A 22,841-nucleotide genomic window follows, 5' to 3' on the forward strand; every position below is an offset into this window, starting at 1 on the left:
TTTCCTCTTGTCTCGAGAGTTATGTTGTTGCTGTGGTGTTGGTGGTGTAGGATTCGCTACCGTCTCATCCTTAGGCAGTGCCTCTTCCACATCTAAAGCGCAACTCAAAATCTCGGAGTATGTAACTCCTCTACGGCTGGCCACGGCTACCCTTATTTCGTGTCTAAGACCAGAACGAAATTTTTCGGCCATTTTCTCATCTGTGTCTACCAACTCAGGTGCATATCGGGTCATTTCACAAAGAGCACGGTCGTACTCCGTCACCGTCATGCTTCCTTGTTTTAGGGTGTGGAACTCAACTATCTTTGCCCGTCTGTAGCTCATGGGAATGTACTTGTTGTACACCTCCTCCTTGAATTCATTCCATGTCAGGGCCTCACGGCGTGCGGGGTTCATTGTTCTTCGCTTAGTATCCCACCAAAAATCTGCAGGCCCAGTTAATTGAAAAGTCACACAAGCGAGACGTTCCCTATCTGTGCACTCCATAAACTCGAATATACGCTCGAGGGCGCGTATCCAGGCCTCTGCCTTTGGTGGCTCTCCAAGTCCATCAAACTGTGGGGGGTTTTGCTTCAAAAATGTCTTGATGTATCCTTTTTCTTGAGGTGGAGGTGGAGGTGGTGGTGGTGGCGGGGGTTGATTTCCAACACTCTCCTCGGACCGTTCCTCCCCATTGCGCCCTACTCGTGGACCACGTCCACGTCCATCTCCACGTCCACGTCCACGTCTCGGTGGCATTCTGTTTCATAGGCACACGAGTTAGTACGGTTGTTCATATTCCAACTTCACCACTTTCATATCTTTTCATACATCATAATACTGACTTCTCTTCTCATTCTTCGATTTTCCTTGCCTCGTATTTTTGATAAATTAGGGATTCGCCCCACACTTTCAGATTCTCGTTCATTTTTGTCACTCGGGAAAGTGATAGATTATCTCAACTTAAAACTACGGTTCGCGTGTATTCAATCTAGCCTACAACATAAGCACTCTATGTTCGCCACATACTTCATCATCTCTCATCTCAACATCTACCACAATTAACGTCATCCATACCACAAGATAAACACACAACATTTTCACATCTCATAGCTTTCACACTTAACATTTGCATTCATAAAATTTTGGCACAAAAGCTTTCGTCAAACTCTTTCACACTTTCTTAAAATTTCCACATCTCACTTTTAAAGTAAAAGTTTTGACTCAAAACTAAAATATACTTTCGCATCAACTTTCATCCATCGTATAAAACACTCCATAGAATAACGCATCATACTTTGCACCTCATAACATAGATATCATCATACTCCCATAGCTCAATTTTCCAAACGAAAAAGTTAAAACTATTTTTCTCGAAACTCAAAAATTTTCGAATAATTCATAAACACAGTATTCCATTGATCAAATTTGTTTTTCATAAAAGATAAATCACCCCATTGCATAACATACATCTTTCTATCACCATAGATTTTCATCTTCTCGCAAAACACACACACGCATATATATACCATAGCTCATCTATCCCATTGTAAAACATACTTTGTTTTCATAACCATAGCTCTTCTCATCTCATTTCCAGAAACTTTCTTATAAAAGTTTTCATAAAATAAATTACCTCTTTCTTGATTGAGCGTGGCGAAGCGGGATGTTGAGCCTTCAATGCATAATTATTATTATCATTATTATTATTATTATTACTATTATTTTAGTCTAGCGAAACAAGTCTAGACTAAGACTGAAAAAGACTCTCGGGTCCAGAGCGGAAAGAAAAATTGCTCTGATACCACTTTGTCACGCCCGCATTTTCTAAGGATAGAAAACACGGTTGATCGCGACTAGGGGAGGATTAAAGAAGCGGGGAAGAAAGGGGAAAACAACGCAACTCGACCATAGCTCGAAACAAATGGGAATAACTCGAATAAAAATCAGAGTATCTCAACGATACAAGAACTCAAAAGAAGGACAACTACTTAGCGGAAGCATTCGAGAGAAGGAATATGCCACGTGTGAAGACATGACACATTCTAAACACTTAATTTCTTCAACGGTCTTGCTCAACACCCACCGCACCCGTCATGCTCAACCTGCAATTTTTAAAAGAAAAGCAGGGCTGAGTACTTGATGCACTCAGTGGACTCATGCCGAAATCATTTTATAAAAAGTATTTATCATGCCACCATTGAGTGACCTCAGGTTTAACTTTGAAAATGCCCGAGACACTAAAATCATTTCCAATGTAAAATTCGACTGATCAGTCATTTTCCCATAGATGTCTACCATATCTGATCCATTGATGACAAGGAATGTGGCCACATTCCAAGTCACTAGACCGGCCGACCCAAAAGACGGCTCACGATCTCCATAGGTGTACACTAGCCTGAATAGGGACTCACTCCCTAGACAGACCCGAATTCGATTATCCATTGATGGCAAAAGCCACATCAGATAGGTTCCATAGAATAAGACAAAACACGGCATGACAAATATTCATATCATTTTCACATAAAAATATACTTAGGGCATTGCCCATATTTCAAAAGAAAGCCCACCTCGTTCGCTTAAGTCCTTAATTCGAAATTATTTCCCTTCCCTTGATATCACGTCTCGCTTGCAAGGAATCACCTTTAGCATTTAAATAGCACATAAATCAACACAATGAATCAAGTAAATAAATAAGATGCATGCACCCTAATTAAAAATTGTCTATCTCGTTTCTCGGTTTTCGATTATTCGGTGGCCGCCCAAAGTTCCTCCGTTGGCTCCTCGTATTTCCACCACGATGTCGGAATAAATTCCCAAAAATTGTACAAGCGCATAACTAAATTATCATAACTATTTCCCTTCGCAATTATATTTATTTCGTACTTTGAATTATTCTGAGACTTAAATAAATAATTCCCCACAATTAAATTATCGGCCCAAGGATTTAATTAATTTGATCCAAGTTAATTATTATCTAAGCCCTCCTTATTTCTCCCATTTATTTAGTAGGGCCTAAAAGGATTAGTCCAAAGATTGAATTAAAAGCTCATGTCTTAATTATTTTCTCCACCTTATACCTTCAATTACAAACTAAAGCCCAAAGATTTAAATGGATCTCATAGATTTAATACATCCTCCCATTTAATTTATGAGGCCCAAATCTAAAACAAAAGCCCAATTTTATTAAATCAAGGCCCAAAGCAAAATGGCCCAAAATAAAAAAAAAGAAACATCTCCCCCCATCAACCCGTCGGCCACTCTCTTCTCTCTCCCTCTCCACTGCCTATCTACCTCTCTCCCCTAACTCTCTCTATTTCTCTCTCCCGTCGAAGAAAACAGAGCTCTCAACCTCCAAAATTTTCCGTCGTTCCTCCAACTCATCTCACGTCGCCGGCCGGAAGAGCTGCTGTTGTCGCGCCGCTGCTCCGTCGCACGCCGTCACTGCCGGCGTCCAATTCAGCCGCGCCCGCTGCTGCCGTCGGTCAATTCAGCCGCGCCCGCTGCTGCCGTCGGCCAATTCAGCCATCGTCCATCACCGAACCAACCCCGAACTACTCCGAACAGCCCCGAAACGACCCGAATCAACTGAGGAGCTTGGTTTTTATTCAAGGTATGTTTCTTCCGTTCTTAGTTTGATTTTGATTCTTAAAAGATTCGATTGGTTTTGATTGTGTGATTTGATCGGATAATGATGTGTATGGAGCAGAATGTGATAATTCATGTTTAGAATTGGGTAGGAGATTACCTCTGTGAATTGAGGAATCAACACAGCAAGGATCTGAAAAGTTTGGTTCTTGAAGCTGGAGAATTTGATTACTGCCAAAAGCAACACTTTGATGTTAGACTCTGGAGCAGGAGAAAGTTTAGATATGAATCGATAGGACTTAGCTTACCTTGAGTAGAAATTTTGCAGACTTCCTCTGTTTGCTGCAGGGAGAGGAACGAAAATAAGCAGCAATATTATAGAGGAGTAGGAATTTAGAGGAGGAAGATTTGGTTGAGAAGTTGGAGAGATTTGTGGAGTGGGGAGAGAGATTCCTGGGAGAGAGGAGCGGTTTCAACGTGGGGGAGAGGAGGATTCGAATTTTCTTTTTCTTTTCTTTTTTTTTTCCTTATTTTGAATAAATTTGAATTTATTTGTGATTTAATTGCAGATCACGGAGGAAGGAAATCTTATCACGGAGGAAGAAGATCTCTACTGAATCTTTATTTAAAATTTCGGCTTCTTAAAAAAATAAATTCCATAGGCTCTCAAAATAAAAATAATTCCATAAACTCTCCAAAATAAAACGGAACGATAGTTGGCTAAAAAAAATTCGACAGTAATCCAAAAGCAACTTAAAGGAATAGGGAAAAGTCGGGCGTTACAGAACGAGCTCAAGTACTTCATTGGCCCTATTACCCTTGACCTTAAAAGGTCTCTTAGTCATCTTGCCTTCCAAACATGATTCACAAGTTGTATAAGGTTCTATTTCTAGATCCTTAAGTAGACCTTGGTCTACCAACGCTTGAATCCTAGTAGGGTTAGCATGACCAAGTCTAAGGTGCCATAAGTACGTTTCGTTCATTGAAACAGAAGGAGATTTTCTTTTTCGAGAAAATTTCGATGTTGAGTTAGATTCAGTTTTATGTTGCATATACTGTGTAGACATTATAGTGTAAATGTTGTTTTCCATGATACCACGACAGATATAAGAACCACATTTCTTGATAATGCATGAATCATCAAATGAAATCGAATATCCATTAGAAACAAGTTTAGAAACTGAAATTAAATTTCTTCTAAACGAAGGTATCAACAAAACATTTTTCAACACTAAAACTCTATCGCTAGAAAAACGTAAATAAACGTCTCCCACTGCAACGGCTGCCACTCTCGTACCATCGCCCAGCTGGATCTCGATCTCTGTTTCATTCAACTGTCTTGTTACCTGCATTAAATCAGGATCAAAACAAACATGATCAGTAGCTCCAGTATCAACCACCCATTGCTGAGTAGATACAACTGCTAAACATGATTCAACAACGAAAGCTTGGTGCATACCTGAGCCATTGGCCTTCTTAGGACAATCCGGCTTCCAATGCCCCTTTTCGCCGCATTTGAAACACTTGCCACTTTGCTTCTTGTTCGTGTTCACCCGTTTCTTTTTGCCCTTAGCTATCTTTGGTGCTACAACATTCTGGGCTTTCTTCTTCCCCTTACCTGGCTTAGAGCCTGAGGAAGACGGCCTAGAACTCATCATAGCAGCCTTTGTCTGGACCATAAGATCCTCCGCTGACTGCAACTCAGTCAACAGTTCAACTAGGGTGTAAGCCCTCTTGTTCATCTCGAAATTGAGCTTGAACTGCTGATAGCTAGCTGGCAAACTCTAAAGGATTATAGTTACTTGGGACTCGGGATCAATGATCCCTCCCAAAACCTCAATTTGATTGAGGTGGCTCATCATCTCGAGGACATGGTCCCTCACAGATGTGCCCTCCTTCATAACCTTAGTCATGATGCTCCGAAAGGCTAAAGATTTAGCCGCTCGATTCTGAGTACCAAAAAGGTTATTAAGATTGTTCATAATCTCAGTAGCAGTGTTCATGCCTTGATGCTGATGTTGAAGTACTGTTGACATAGAAACCAACATGTAGCACTTCGCCATCTCATTGGCTTTACACCACTTTCTGTATGTTTCTTTCACTGCTGCAGAAGCATTTGCAGCATGTTCAGGTGGACATTCAGTAGTGAGCACATATTTGTACTCTTCGGCAGTGAGAACGATATCCAAGTTTTGTTTCCATACGATATAGTTATGACCTTCGAGTTTGTGTTCTTTGAGAATAGCGGAAAGAGGATTGAACGACATCTTGATTTGGATTTAGCTGAGAAAATGAATAGCTTATTGTTACAAATTATGTAAGATTCTAAAGAGTAAAAACCATTAAAACAGTTTAGATTCTCACAACAATTAAATAGAATTAAGTACGCCTCTAGGGAGGTCAAGTAAAAGATTCATATTTAACAAAATTCTGGTCACAACATCGACGAATAGTCCAGAGACCACTAAGGTGGCATGGCCGCCAAACGTTGCCTAAGCTTGTACCATTGAATATTCACCCCAAGAATTTTGTTTCCGTATTGATATTCCTTCTAGGGAAGGTCGCACGCCACAAACAAAATTCTACAGTTATCTCACAAGTTAATTTAATCTTCTGAACTCTGCAATTTCTTATGATTAAAGCTCCCACTAAGGTGGGTCGCGATAATATTGGAAATCACGTCTAGATAAAATTAAACTTTATTTTGAGAAGTCTAACCAATGAACTTGCTATTTCTTAGGATTAAGGCTCCCACTAAGGTGAGTCGTGTTAATATTAGAAACTGCTTCATACATAGACTAATTCTTTGGAGACCATATACGACGGGGATCGTAATTATCGCTTAGTTATTTTAAGGTATGGTTTTTCTTTTAATTATCACTTAAGTGAATTAGGCAGAAAGTTCACTTATATTAATTTCAAATTAATAGGTAGTTCTATTAAATCCATGAAATTAAACTAAGATAATTAAATAATTTGATTAATAATTAATAAATTATAAATAATTAATCAAATATTTTCTTTAATTAATATTAATCGATTATTATTAAATAATAATATTATTAATTATAATACTTATCCTTATCCTTTTCAATTAGGTTTAGGAAATCTAGATATAATAGGATTTAATTGAAAAATACTTATCCAAATCATCTTAAGATATATTCTAGATAAATGAAATTTATCAATATCTTATAGATAAGGATTATAATTCAAACATATCTATATCATGATAAGTATATATTATGGATATAATCTACATTAAATTCCAATTTATTTCTTCCATAAAAAAATATGGAATCCTAGATTTATAGGATTTATTTGAATAACCAAATCTAATCTAACTAGGATATATCTAGATAGATATAATCTATCAAAATCCATAAGATATAGATTAAAAATTCAAACACATGTAAATCTTAATAAATTAATTTAATGATATTCCATATAATTAATTTTAATTTTGGATAGGAATCCAAAATTTCTAAAATTAATTTACGTCTTGTTTAAGCAAGAAATCAATTGAATAAACATAATACCATTACTCGCATAATGATATAAAATGTGGATGTCATTATTCAAACTTAATTCCACAATTCTCGTAATCTCTCGAACAGATTACATAAATATTCATGAAACAACATAATGCCATTATTTCCTAACACATAATCAGTTTTATATCCACGCAACAAACCGAATGCATCAGATCATAAACAGGTTCACATTTGTTCCATAATTTATGCCATCAGTTCCAAAAAACACGCATGAGTTGCAGAACACGTAATCAGTTCACTAAAACACGTTCAATAAAATCAACATTAACCACGTAAACCTTAATTCACATAACAACCAAAACAGAATCAGTTTCATAATTCGGATTTTGCGGCGCACTCAGCACTGCTCGCAGACGTGAAAACACGTCCAGCAGTAGCCTCCGACGGAGATAGAAACTGATCGTCGTTCAGGCAGCCTTGGCGCTGCTCTCGCCCGAGAAGACTCAGTCAGCAGCACCAACCACCAATCGACCCGTGTCTGCCGCAAGAGGCTGCTCTCGGCCAGAAATAATGACCAGCAACATCCTCCGTCAGCTCCGTCCGCAGCAGGCTGCTCTCGGCTGGAACAACACATCCAGCAGCCGTCTGCGTTAGTTAGCGATCACGGGAATCGCCGACGCTGCTCTCGGCATATAGAACAGCTAGCAACGCCTTTCGGCTCCCACTGATCTCTCCTCCTCATCGACCAGCCAGCCCCGTAACATGGTCGAAACTAGTCGACCATCGGCGCCTGCTTCCCGTCGACTGAACTTGTGTGATCCGGAGCTGCCCTCAGCTTTCAGCCGGCAGCTCCCACTGTTCTGCGTAAATTATGATCAGCTAGGTCATGGATGGAATGTCATGACCTTGATCAATGCGATAACCGATCGTCTCACCCTAGGGCACGATCAAATCGACTTCTTTTCGAAAGTTCTAGATTCAACAAAAAAATAATTGAACACTAAAACATGCATCGAAAACTATAAACATGTTATTCATACAATCAAAGCACGTAGTAAATCAAACAATCAGAGCCTAAAAATCGGCTCTGATACCAATTATTGGTTTTGCAGCGGAAAACATTTAGTTTGATTGAACGATTTACATCTAAACATGCTTTCATCCGATTGTAAACTAGAAACATGTTTATAAACATATAATCACATATCATATTGAATATATATGCAATTAAATACAATGATTTACCGTATGAATTCAAGTAATTGAATTCGAACTCCTTCTTCAATCGTCTCTACCACGGATCTTCTGATCTGTTCCCTTTAACTCGGAATTGACCTTTGTGTGGGCAAAGCTTGTCAAATCCTCAAAAGTTGGAGAAGAATTGAAGACAGAAATCTCTACGGAAGAACCCAAAAAAAATCGATATTTTTCTCTCTACAGATTGTAGAGATTGAAATTTTACGGGAGAATTAATTAATCTGCCTTCTCTTCTTCTCCCTTTTATAATAAGTTAATTATTTTGGGCCAGACCAGGGATCTTTGGAGGATTGGATTGGGCCACAGTTCAGGCTTTCACTAATTAAATTAAAATCAATTTAATTCAAGCCCAAACTTAAATATTATTATCATCCACTATAGATATTATATTGATTGCCCGTCCAAACCGAAATTACGAGTATTCCGGGACTTCCTCTTTAATTAAATCATTTCCCGTGTTAAAGATATAAATATCCATTAATTAATATCAAGTCTGCTATCTGACTATTATTAATTAATTTCTTTTTCCAAGAGTGGTCTAGTTTAGAAACATTATTTATTATTCATAGAATAAATTCCAACTGGCCAGTTTTCTGAATAATAAAACATTTTTCTAAACACCTCTTGAGGATATTAGCATACTGGTCTCTCCCAGCACACGATTCATTGCAATAACAATACTAGCACCACTTAGACATTAATGATCATTACCCAATCTATCAGGATTCTTGGGCAACGAAATTCCTTCACCATTTGATAAGTCAAAGTAGTTTTCAATTAATATCGTATGCTCAATATTATGTCAACAATGATTAAGAAACGACAATCACCGAGACCTCGTCTTTCAGTAAATAGCTAAGAAAGACTTATCTCACTGTTTGATCATTTCAGTGCTATACCACACCGACGTCGTTCATTTCCTTAGGTAAGGAAACTTTCGGACTGACGTCGCAACCTTTCACGATAGGTAGTCAAAGCCTATCTAGGTTGTGAAACAGTTTTTCTTCTGCATGAACTGACAAGTTACCTACTGTGAACGCCGCTCACAACTCGTCTACTATGCAGAAGACTTAGACTCATTTTGCTTAAACTATGTATTTAAATGGAAAACGCATTTCAACATCTCATAAATACATAAGCAATACATAAGCAAAATACATTGTAACAAAATATTATTTCTCATAAAATGGTAACAAATGGATAAAAGAGTTATTACATATACAAGCATTCGAAAGATGCTTTCAGTATACTAAACTCTAACACGGAACGGAACCTGCAACCCTCCGTTCCTTAACCGTTCCTTATATTACTATTCATTCAATTTCATTTTTTATTTTTATTTCCAACCCAATTCAATTAAAACAAACACACTTCATTAAAAAACACACAACATAAAAAAAAGTACAACTTAAAATTTTAAAAAATAAAAAACACACAATTAGGAGTATTTATAGAGTAAAAAAAATTTAAAAAAAGAAAAATATGATATAAACGGTAATATTACCGTTTACAATTTTTTTTAAAATTCGAATTAAAAAAAAAGATTTATTGCGTCATTGTGACGACGCCCACTCGCGGGCCGGCGAGTGGGCGTCACGCATGGCGCAGGGGCGTGCCACGTCGCCATGGCGCGTGGCGTGACAACCCGTCCCGCGTCTCGCAGGGACGGGTTACGGGACGAGATGGGAACGGTTCCGGGGCGGGACGGTGTGCCGCAACGCGTCGCGCAGGGGTTCCGTTCCTCCGGCACGGAATGCGGGACGGTTTCGCGCCGCGTTGCGGATGCTCTTAAGATTCATATTTCATATTTACCTCTCACATTCCACCAACTTATTCCACTCACATTTTATTATTAAAATAATATATATATATATATATATATATATATAGGGATGTATTCATTTCCTTTTTCTATATTTCCTCCTATTTCCTTCTTCATCATAGCCGTTGATTTACTAAATCCTAGGGCCTAAATGAGTGGGTTGAATCAATTAAAATAATCACTAAACAAATCGGAAAAGGCTAAATTCGTAATAAGTGTTTTTGGTAGTTATGGTAACTTCCTTAATTTACTCCTCTGAAGATCTTCACGGTTATTCTCCTCTCTACAATTTTATTTTCGCTCCAGACGTGAAGTATAGAAAATTCTCTTCTCTCTAATTGATTATTTCGCTCAGCCATTCCTTGCAATTATCGGATATCCGATCATTGCTAAATTGTTTAGTGTCGTCTGTTACCGGCGTGGTGATTGACAATTCAAATTCTGATTCCAAATCCACTCCCAATTTTTCAAATATTTTTCAATCCGTGATTGAATCTGCAGATTTAGATCTATGTGATGATTTATTTCGATCTAATTCTACAAATTAGATCGACTCTTGAAATTCTGATTCTTCTTCTAATTATTTCGTTTTGTTCATGTGTCTTTGAATTCATGAGATCTGAATAAGAGGTATGATGATAATCTACCCATATAGATATATTTCTGCATTTGAATGATGAATACTTTCATGCACTACCATCTGATCTCTCATCAGTATCTCAAAAATTCATTTATTTTTCCAATTTCTGATTGAAATGCCATTTTTTAAACTTGATGTAAAAAATGGCAATCTGTGATGCAATTTGTTGTCGATTGACTGATATCCAATGATTATCAAATACAAAATCACCATCTTTCGACTGAGATTGCTGTTGATTCAAACACTTTTATCAAGAATTAGTATTTGATTTATTTATGCCCATGGTATCTAATGTTAAGGAGTTTATTCAATTTCTTGATATTTCGTTTTTGTGCGCATAAATTAACTAGAACAGGCCTTGCGACACAGTTTGCTTTGCTGCATAGGCTTTCTGTTACTAATTTCCTGTCTACATATTTATTTTAAAATTATTTTATTTCTAATTTTATTTGTTTCTGTATATTGTCCTTTCTTTCTGAATTGAAATTATGAAATTTCTTGTTCCAATTACTAGTATTTTGCTAAGTAAGTTAAAATTGTTCATTAAGGCTCTTAATGTGCCGTGTTTCGATGTTTGGCACACGTTTCTTGTTTAACCCAAGGGTTTAATAAGCCTATGGGCTAGGGTATAGTACTTACACATTATATGGAAGTTGTAAAAGAGCGTGTAACTGACGTATATAAACATCACGTATTTTTGAAATTTAAATATTTTACCGAATAAAGTTATGGAAAAGGTGCAATGATACATATAATGCACCAAATAAATGTGCATAATGATATCTTTTTTCTGTGTAATGCATAATACGTTGGAGGAATTTAATGAAGGACCGAGAGTATGCATCATTCATTTAGGGTTTTGATGTGTCGTGTTTCAATGTTTAGCACACGTTTCTTGTTTAACCCTAGGGTGTGCCGTTAGCAACTTACAAATTACACGCATGTTAAGGCCTACAAAACCATATTCACCCCTATACACAAAAAATTGTCATAATGCATACTATATTGCAAATAATGCCATTGGATGCAGACGTAATGCACATCATAAATAATAGTACTGCACCTAATACTTATCTGAATATCGATAATCTTTCGGCGCTTAAAGAAAGTCGTAAATCAAATAACATATTTTACATCCCTCTAGCTTATTGTACTGTATAATGTGTTAGTGCATTGTTTGTTTTACAAGTTGCATTATGTATCGTGTCATTTACATTATGTGGGATGTAATACGCATTATTACTGAATAATGCAAACATCTTTAACAATAATGCACAAAGTAATAAACGTAATGCACATATTATAAGTTTGAATAATTACTTGTAATCCATTCATACTACATATTCCCAAAAACATTGTCAACTACCAACACGCATCTTAATGGTGCAAAAAACTTCAGTATCAATTTCAAATGTGAACCACCAAATCAAGGATTTCGTTAACCTCCATCAATCTATATGCAAAACCATCACTCACTACAGACCATAATTATCAACCCACTGCTCGAAATTGAACTTTGCAGGTCTCTCCCTCCAATACTTTGTCGCTTTAGTTTGGTGTGCAGAACCTCGGGTGTTGTGCGCACAGGTAAGGAGCGTCCGTGCAATCTTGATTCTACACATCTCTAAGCCTTTTGTTCCTTTTGCACTCAGCCACTGGTATAATGTCGTCCACTACGTCGTCTATCTCGTCCCCAAGCTCCTTGTCTGATATTACCAAACAAAACAACACATTAGAAAATTATCACCAATTCAAAAGTCAGCATCATATGACCTGTGTAAGGTTTGACACGTAAATAAAAAAAGCTACTGCTTCAGTCAGAACATATAATGCAAAAAGTACCACCCATAATGCGTTTGAAAAAACAAATAATGCACTTATTACCATAACATAACATATTTATCAATTTAATCAACAACCTGAAGCTTAGTTTGTAATCTGAGTCAATTAACAAATACAATCAACACCTCTGTTGTGCTTACTATACTCCTCATAATACTCATTTATAATGCAAAATGTATTCGACATAATGAAACTCTCATACGACATAATGCATTGTCTAAAGCGAAAATTGCATACGTATTACACCAAAAAACTAGTAACCAATATCAACAATACATCACAGATTCATAATGCAATACCCAAACGCAGGAGTAACCATATTGAATCTTGTCTGAGTTTCTTAAACATCAAAGACAATAAACGTATTAATGCCTGCTATAGACATCATAATGCACAATATATGATATATAATGCACAGTCCAAAATAAATAATGCATCAGTTAAGGAACATAATGGCACTTACATGTATACATAATGCATTGTCTACACCCAAAAATGCACATGTAATACACACAAAGACTAGTATACCATATCAAGACTACAACTCATGCTGAGCCATACACTCCACCAAATGCATAATTACGGATTCATAATGCACCTCCCACACCAAACAATAACAATATGTAAACTTTGACAGAGTTGCTTAACCCACAGAGTCAGTACCCGTATTAATACATAATATAGACAGCATAATGCAAAAATTATGTTACATAATGCATAGTACAACATAAATAATGCATAAATATAATATTGCCTGAATAATTCTTACATATATAATGCATCATATACTGCACATAATGACACTTACATATATACATACTGCATTAAGCAAACATGGAATAATCCTTCCACAAAATCGACATATAAGATATTGAATTCCACCAGCAGCGCCGCAAATTTACCTGCAACTTGAGATGGTTGTGAGCGTGGACGTCCTCGCATATTCTATCTGTCTGGCAATAACCAAATCAAATTCCAAATCAAACAATGGTCTCAGACCCAGAATAAATAAAACCCAGTAGGATTCAGAGAAATGTCAGAACACACAATACAACCCAGTCGGCCATCAAAATGCATGCTTTTAAACCCAAATCAATAAATTCCGGTGTGAATTTATTGTTCCGCCACAGTTGTCGCTGTTACAAGTTATAGTTATCGCACCAAAACAATATTTAAAGCACAGACACGTACCCTGACGTCGGTAGGGTTTCGTTGTTACGAACGGCGGATGGTGTGTGATGAAATTTCGGACACTTGCGGTCGATTACTTGAAAGAGTTGCGAGATGTTCACAGATCTAGAGTTTGGGGAGAGGCGATAGTGGAGAGAGTGGAGAGTTGGAAGATTTGGTGTACAACGTTTAATGACCGAGAATGAAGAGTTGGAAGTTTCAAATCTCTATAATTTCGCTCTTTCCAAATTCTGGCAGTTCTAATCTCGTAGAATTACTTTTTTAGCCTTATAATGCACACACACAGGTTCCATAATGCAACACGGATTCATATTGGAATTGTCAATCTGGACCGTTGATGTAGTTGATCTAACGCCTAAGAATGAGAAGAAGAAAGGATGTTATAGTTGAAAAGGAGAATAATGCTCCCATATATATATATATATATATATATAGAGAGAGAGAGAGAGATAGAGCCAGGAAATTTGCAGTGGGGGAGGCCCAAGAAGAAAGAAAAATTTTAGAGCTCACTCTTAATAGTTGTAGTTATCTCTCGATGATTTTGTTATCGAAGATAATCGTAAGAAGACCATTTTATATTTTTCCTATTTTTAATCATTTAGAATTAGAAGATCTTAAAAATAAAGTAATGTTTTCAGATATTTAGTACACAAGAATTAAATGCATATCAAGAAAAATTAATCTAATTGATATAAGTATTTTGTGATGAGTTTAAAAAGAATTTTACCTACTAATTACCTACTAATAAAATTAAGTTTTTCATAAATAAAGCAAGTTGATTAAATGTACATATTAAAATTTGTTGATAAAACTATTAATTAATGCTAATAAAAAAGTAGTTTAAAAATGTATATTACAATATTTACAAGTTATTGAAAAAATAATATCCTTTCAAATTATACCCCTTTAATAGTCATGAATTAAACACATCTCTAAAAAATGAATTGATACAGTAAAAGTTATTGGGTAATATAGCACATCTCCAAAATATAATTTGACAAACAAACAAATTAGAATATAGCATTAGATAAAAAATATTAAAAATAATCTTCAGTCATTAGGTTAATATAGCAACTAGCAAGAATGATTTGAAAAGAAATGACTTACTAACATTGGGCAAATAATTAAAAAAAGAAAGGCATGGAGAATCGAACTCAGCACCTCCCCCGTAACTGTAATCTATAGCCGAGTTTGCCATTGCTTGCCAACTGCACTACCAAAATATGATTAATGTTTCTCCGTCTCCGCTTAAGAATCACACTTTTCCGTTTCGGTCCGTTATCAATTAAGAGTCACACGTCATTTTTACCATAAATGATAAGTAGGTTCCACATTCCACTAACTCACTTCACTCACATTTTATTATAAAACCAATATAAAAAAGTGGGTCCCACATTCTACTAACTTTTTCAACAAATTTTTCTTTACATTTTTCTTAAAACTCGTGTCCGGTCAAAGTGTGACTCTTAATCGGGGACGGAGGGAGTAATATCTTATTAAACTTAAAAATCCAATGGTTGGTGGCCATTGGCCCCCCCATGCACCACCGTAGCTCCTCCACTGTATAAGTGAGACATATATTCCACTAACTTATTCAACCCACTTTTCTTTACATTTCTTAAAACACGTGTCCTAACTAATTAGGACTCTCATCCACATCCATGCTCTTGCAAAGAGCACAAATGTGTGCCCGGACTCACTTTTATTCGCTTTTTATTTATCTGCTCTTCCGCAAGGGTGACATCCGTAACCCAAATTATACAATTACATGATATATTTTTATTATGATGAAGTAAATTCAGTTTTATGATTATGATGAATTTTGACAACCCCCTTAATTATCTTGAGATTAATACACCGATCACACATATGGTGCATGGAAACAAAATACTCTCTATATCGTAATAGTATTTGATGGTATTCCTTATGTGCTTAATAATTACTATAATACTTGAAGTTTTATGATGAAGTAACTTCAATATTATAAAAAAGTGTATTTTCAAAATTTTAAAATGACATAGTCAGAAAATCAAGCAGTGTTGGATAAAATGTATATAACCCCTACTAATTAACCGCGGGTTTTTGGGCCAAAATCGGCGGCTCCGGGCCGGTTCAGCGGTTCACTTAATTTTTTGTTTTTTTTGGGGGGGGGGGGGGCTTATCAATTATATGAAACCATTCTTGGTTTTTTCTCATTTATAGAGACATCCTTGAATGTTTTATGTATCACTTTCAACGTGGGACAAAAATATGTTGACGTATTTTTTTTATAACTAGTACATGTTTAGATCATTCATTCATCTTTTTTCAATGTGGGATACAACACTTTTTTTTCGTCTTCTACTTTTCTTTATTTTTGGTATAATATATGTTAATAAACTTATTATTTGAATATATTATTGATAGATAAAAATAAAAAATTATTGAGAAATATGATTTGTATAATAGTTATCGATAGATTTATACAATTTTTATAATAATTATTCTCTTAAAGTGTATAATGGTATTTATTAGTTAACATATACATCAATTTATACACATAAGCAAATCGGCAATGATAGAGAACTATTGAATAATAATCCATATAATAATATTTGTTGTTAAATTATAATAATAGAAGATAGAGTACTAATATAGATAAAAAATGAGGGGAGATCTATCGTGTACATAATGACTTTTGTCCCACATTAAAAGAAAGAGTAACACATCCAAGAATGTGTAACTAAAAGTTACAACTTATGACTTCTAACAATAACAATTTACATATAAAAATCAATAAACAATACTTAAAGTTAGACCTTTTAATTTTTAAAATGTCAATACTTGATGTTGGATTTGAGCCTTTAATTTGAAAGAGAGTGTATTAGATTGTCTCTTTTATAGTTACACATTCTTGGATGTGTTATTTTTTCTTTCAATGTGGGATAAAAGTCATTATTTATAACTATATGATAGATCTCTCATCATTCTTTATCTATATTAGCACTCTATCTTCTATTATTATAATTTAACAACAAATATTATCACATGAACTATTATTCATTAGTTCTTTATCATTATCGATTTGCTTATGTTTATAAATTTATGTATATGTTAACTAATAAATACTATTATACACATTAAAAGAATAATTATTATACAAATTGTATAAATCTAACGGTAACTATTATACAAATAATTATTTTTATATAGTCAAATCATATTTCTCAATAATTATTTATTTTTATCTATCAAGAATATATTAAAATAATAATTTTGTTTAATATATATTATACAAAAGAAGAAGAAAAGTAGAAGACAAAAGAAAGTTTTGTATCCCACATTGGAAAAAGATGAATAAATGATCTAAACATGTAGTTATAAAAGAAAATGCTTTAACATATTTTTGTCCCACATTGAAAGTGAAACATAAAACATTCAAGGATGTCTCTATAAAAGAGAAATAACCAAGAATGGTTTCATAGTATTCATAAGCCCATCAAATATATATGGGCTACTATAAATAAAAAATATATATTTTTTCAATTTTAATTGAACCGCCAGTTTAACTGTTGAACCGACGGTTTCGGTTTTATATTTTGTTAAACCTGAACCGGACCGTGCGAACCGCCGAACCGTCTAATGGTTCAGAACCACCGCGCCTGTTCTGGTTCTGGTTTCGGTTTATGAACCGACGGTTAATCGCCGGTCCGGTTCGGTTTGTGCATGCCTGCATCTAGGGATGAAACTCTATGAACAAAAATGACATTGTTCATAGAATTCCATCCCCCTATATGAGTTATCTATCCTACAAAACATTGAATAAATGTTCTATATATTACGGAGTATGATAATATAATGTCATTTACTCGTTCAAATTGTTGAAAAATGAGATACAAAATTGCAGGACGAAAATTACACGGAAAATAAAATAATGAAGATTACATGGAAACAACTGAAAATTACATGGAAAAATTTGTGGAAAGCGGTAAGCCGAGTCGAGGAGTCCTCTTTCCGCACGACGAGATACGCCCCGGTAGTGCTCTCGGTTTGGCGTGTCGTCCCCAAAGATAAAACGGTTTCGTCTCTGAAGTAGCAGCACCGCTAGCAGCAGAGCTCCGGCGAACGGGAGTAAGGTTGGGGCAGAGCTTCAACGGGAAGATTATGAAGAGAGGGAGAGAGCGTGTATGCAAGAATGCTTGTGTATGTTCTGTGTAGAATGCAATGGATGCATGCCTATTTATAGGCCACGTCCACCCGCAGGGGCATTGATGGAGTCAACATCCATTATGTGTGCCATGATGGCTTGACTGTAACCACCGAGGGTTATTGACCGGTGCACTAGCCATTGGGAGCTGAAGAGACACGACGCACCTGGACACGCTACACGACGGGATACACCATGGACCGTCGGGGTCCATCGGGGACCTTTTGTCTCCCGTTATGCGTTGGGGTCCAATGGGACCTTTTGTCTCCCGTTATGCGTGGGAGTCCAGCTGGAACATGACGTGGGCCAGGACACGTCGGGGATAGCGTGGAGTTTGGGGTGGTCTAAAAGGAACAAGCAGAGCTTGAACTACGCTCAACGACCAGCTCTAAATAACAGCCCAAAGACCACCCAAAGACCAATTGCCAAGATCCAAGGTACAGGGCACAGGGCACCCGACACCCGACACTCGGCGCCCGGTGCACGGTGCACGGCTCATGGCTCACGGGAGGGCTGCGGCGGCGTGCACGTGTGCGCGTGTGTGGGCTCTGTCATCCCTCTTATTCCACGATAATTATTACACATAATAATTCATCTTATTAAATACTTCATCAAAGAAGTTTATCATCCTCGATGTGGGATAATTAACACTTAGTTAATTAATCCCTTAGTTTTTCCCATAGCTCATTTTCTAGCTTTATTGTGACCAACTTTAATATATTATTTCTCACTCATCGGGAATCGGATTTGAGAAAATGAATATACTACGGTCATCTACTCGGAACGTAGATCGATGCTATTGCATTTAATTTTACAAAATTAAATGTCTTGTAACATTTATTATTAGTCAAAGTCATTTGACCAAGCATGATTCCAACAATCCCCTACATGAGTGGAAATTGCCAAATGCATATGTATGCAGACACAAGCTCAACCCTCAAGAGGTATGTAAGCCTAATGATAAGTAGTTTTTGGCTTTGAACCATCCACAGTCAACACCATCGGATACATAAGCTGACTAGTAGCGCGATGCTTTGAACTATTCCTCCACGGGGTGCACCGAGACAATGATGTTAACACTTAAACACCTCAACCTCATTCGTTCTCACGTTTTGTGTCCATTTCAGGCCTTGGACACCACTTTGGATTCATAAATGTATTGTTTGAAGCGGCCCCACTTCACACTTACATATGTGCTTCCTCATTAAGTATCTTTCCATACTCGATCTCCTTGAGAACTTCATCTCAACGAGATCCTTTAGGGATCATTAAAAGACATAGACTTAACCTCACCACTAGGCAAGTTTTTTTAACACTCTATTACTCTCTAGGGAATAAATGTAGGTAAGTGTTCACACGAATTCTCATAGCTTAGTTTTCCCATTGAACCAAGTTCTTGGGATCTCCAATCATGATGGTTGGGTTAGCACTATGATAATTCTTTAGTTTGTGGATTTCAAACCCATTCCCTCTAGCAATTTATTCATTTGATCACGATTTAACCCTTTGATTAGCGGATCCGCTAGATTATCCAATGACTTCAAGTAGTCGATTGTAATCACCCCTGATGTGATCAAATGTCTCACGGTATTATGTCGTCGACGAATGTGTCGAGACTTACCATTGTACAAGCCACTGTTTTCCCTCCCAATAGCGGCTTGGCTATCACAGTGAATTAACACTGGAGGCACGGGCTTTGACCAACATGAAATATCTTCAAGGAAGTTTTTAAGCCATTCGGCTTCTTTCGTAGCATTATCTAAAGCTATGAATTCAGATTCCATGGTAGATAGGGCTATACATGTCTGTTTCGTGGATTTCCACGAGACTATACCACCCCCAATAGTAAAGACATATCCACTTGTTGAAAGTGAGTCTTTGTTATCGGATATCCAGTTTGCATCGCAGTACCCTTCAAGTACCGTGAGGTATCTCGAAAAGTATAGCCCATGATTTTGAGTATACTTGAGATACCTCAAAACTCTTACAAGATCTTTCCAATGCTCTTTGTTTGGATTGCTCGTATAACGGCTCAACTTGTTCACTGCGCAAGCAATATTAGGTCGAGTGCAATTAGTAAGATACATAATGCATCCAATAACCCTTGCATAATCTTCTTGTGCAACGGGCTCACCTCTGTTCTTGCTCAAGTGAACATTGAGCTCTATAGGTGTCTTAGCCGAGATGACATCATAGGCGTTGAACCTCATTAATACTTTCTCAACATAATGAGATTGTGTTAAGGTGATTCCTTCGGATGTTCTTAGAATTTTCATTCCAAGAATTACATCGGCTAGACCCATATCCTTCATGTCGAAGTTTCTCTTTAACATGACTTTCGTGTCGTTATTCACTTGGGTGTTACTACCCATGATTAACATATCATCAACATAGAGACACACTATAACATATCCATTATCAGTGTTTTTAATGTAGACACATTTGTTGATTTTAAATCCATTTGATAACATCACGTTATCAAATTTCAAGTGCCACTGCAACGGCGCTTGTTTCAATCCAAAGAGGGATTTAACCAGTTTCCATACCTTTTTCTCTTGTCCAAGTACTACAAAACCTTCAAATTGTTCCATATAGATTTCATCTTCAAGGTCACCATTTAGAAACACAATCTTATCATCCATTTGATGAATCTCAAGATTGTGTACAACAGCAATCGCGAGAAGCACTCGAATTGATGTAATCTTCGTTACAGGTGAGTAGGTATCGAAGAAATCGTATCCTTCCTTCTGTTTAAAGCCTTTGACTACCAGTCGAGCTTTATACTTGTCCACTGTTTCGTCGGTCTTAAACTTTCTTTCAAGGACTCATTTGCATCCTAAAGGTTTAGCACCTTCAGGTAGATTAACCAACAAGTACGTGTGGTTTAGCAAAATTGAATCAATTTCGCTTTGAACAGCTTCTTTCCAATGCAACCCATCTGGCCCAGCAAAGGCTACTTTTAACGATGTTGGTTCTTCATCCAATATAAATGCAATGTAGTCAGGACCAAATGTCTTTGGTGTTTTGACCCTGCTACCATGTCTTAGTACCACATCGTTTGGATCAGACCTTGTTCGCTTGCTTGTTTCTGTCTCTTCATCCACTGATTTAGAACTAGTGGCTTCATCCTCAATTCTCGTCTCAGAATTGAGTGCAATATTTTCCTTGTCTTTGCGAGGAAATATGTTTTCAAGAAATACAACATTTCTTGACTCGATTATTGTTCCCACGTTCACAGTCGGTATTTCAGACTTGTGGACAACAAATCGATATGCACTACTATTAAGTGCATACCCAATAAAGATGCAGTCAACCGTTTTAGGACCGATTGTAACTTCTTTGGGAGGAGGAACCATCACCTTTGCCAAACACCCCCACACTTTGAGGTATTTGTAGGATGGCTTTCTTCCATTCCACAACTCATAAGGAGTAACGTCCTTACCTTTGCGTGGGATTTTGTTTAGGATGTAGTTGACTGTTAAAACAGCTTCCCCCCACATGTTATGTGGCATCCCCGAACTGATCAGTAACGCATCCATCATCTCCTTGAGAGTTCGATTCTTGCGTTCTGCAACACCATTCGATTGTGGTGAATATGGTGCAGTCGTTTGATGAATTATACCACTTGTGTTGCATAATTCCTCAAATGGGGCTACGTATTCACCTCCTCTATCACTTCGAATCATTTTAATTTTACATCCAAATTGAGTCTCGACTTCGTTCTTATAATTTTTGAACGCTTCTATTGCTTCGTCTTTATTTCTTAAAAGATAGACATAACAATATCTTGTGCAATCATCTATGAATGTGATAAAATATTTTTTACCACCTCTTGTTTGCATCAATTTTAAGTCACATATGTCCGTGTGAATTAATTCAAGGGGTTTTGTGTTCCGTTCAACCGAATGAAACGATAACTTAGTCATTTTCGCCTCAACACAAGTTTCACATTTGTTTTGAGTTTTTACTTCATTTGTCTTTAGTAAATCTATACTTACTAATCTTTTAATGACATTTAAATTTATATGTCCCAATCTATTGTGACACAAGTTAGAACACTCAGTCAAGTAAGAAGAAGTAGATGCATTCTTATTATTAGCCAACGGCTTAGGGACATGACGTGTAGCTACACTAAGCTTGAAAAGTCCGTCGGTTACAAAACCTTTTCCGAGTGACTTTCCAAACTTGTACAAAGAAAACCTATCAGATTCGAATACAAGTTTAAACCCTTTATTCATTAGTATTGATCCCGACACTAGGTTCTTGCGGATGTCTGGGACGTGCAGCACATCCTTCAAAGTGATGGTGACGCCGGATATCATCATGAGAATCACGTCCCCAATGTCGAGGACTTGAGACAAGGCTTGATTCCCCATATTGATTTTCCTCCCTTCAACAGCGGTGTAGGAGGCGAAATTGCTCTTATCGGCACAGACGTGGGCAGTAGCTCCAGTGTCGATATACCAGCCACCTTTGTTATCAACAAGGTTGACTTCTTCCGTAACCACATCAACAAGGTCACTTTCATCCTAGTCCTTGAACTCCTTTTCAACAACGTGGGCAGCCGGCTTCTTCTTCGGCTTGCGGCAGTCCTTGGAAAAGTGGCCAGGTTTGCCACAGTTGTAGCAGTTGCCTTCAACCTTCCTCGCAGACTGCTTCCTCTTGCCCTTTTCCTTTGCGGTTGGACGGGAGCGTTTGGTGGAGGAACCGCCCCGCTCCAACAGATTGGCCTTTGCAACAGGTGGGCCATGGCCCTATGCCAAATCATCGCGTTTGCGCATGTCTGACCCGATGCGTAGCTTCACGATCAAGTCTTCAAAATTCATCTCCTTTCGCTCGTGC

General features: G+C 37.0%; 1 protein-coding gene and 2 non-coding genes across 3 annotated transcripts; 2 read left to right on the plus strand and 1 right to left on the minus strand.

The window, feature by feature from the left end:
* Positions 1-4,893: 4,893 nt before the first annotated feature.
* LOC121764278 lies at positions 4,894-5,834 on the minus strand. Its single transcript, XM_042160325.1, has 3 exons — positions 5,451-5,834; positions 5,027-5,351; positions 4,894-4,913 (listed from the first exon to the last, which is right to left on the minus strand). Exons 1-3 carry the CDS (start codon positions 5,832-5,834, stop codon positions 4,894-4,896), a joined length of 729 nt encoding a protein of 242 aa, XP_042016259.1.
* A 4,931-nt stretch (positions 5,835-10,765) lies between these two features.
* Positions 10,766-10,850, plus strand: LOC121766225. Its single transcript, XR_006042953.1, has one exon. It is a non-coding gene; the product is annotated as a small nucleolar RNA Z195/SNORD33/SNORD32 family (small nucleolar RNA).
* Positions 10,851-10,925: 75 nt separating this feature from the next.
* Positions 10,926-11,011, plus strand: LOC121766227. The gene has a single exon (XR_006042954.1). It is a non-coding gene; the product is annotated as a small nucleolar RNA Z196/R39/R59 family (small nucleolar RNA).
* Positions 11,012-22,841: the final 11,830 nt, after the last annotated feature.

Source organism: Salvia splendens, chromosome 14, assembly GCF_004379255.2.
Source record: "Salvia splendens isolate huo1 chromosome 14, SspV2, whole genome shotgun sequence".
Lineage (NCBI taxonomy): Eukaryota > Viridiplantae > Streptophyta > Magnoliopsida > Lamiales > Lamiaceae > Salvia > Salvia splendens.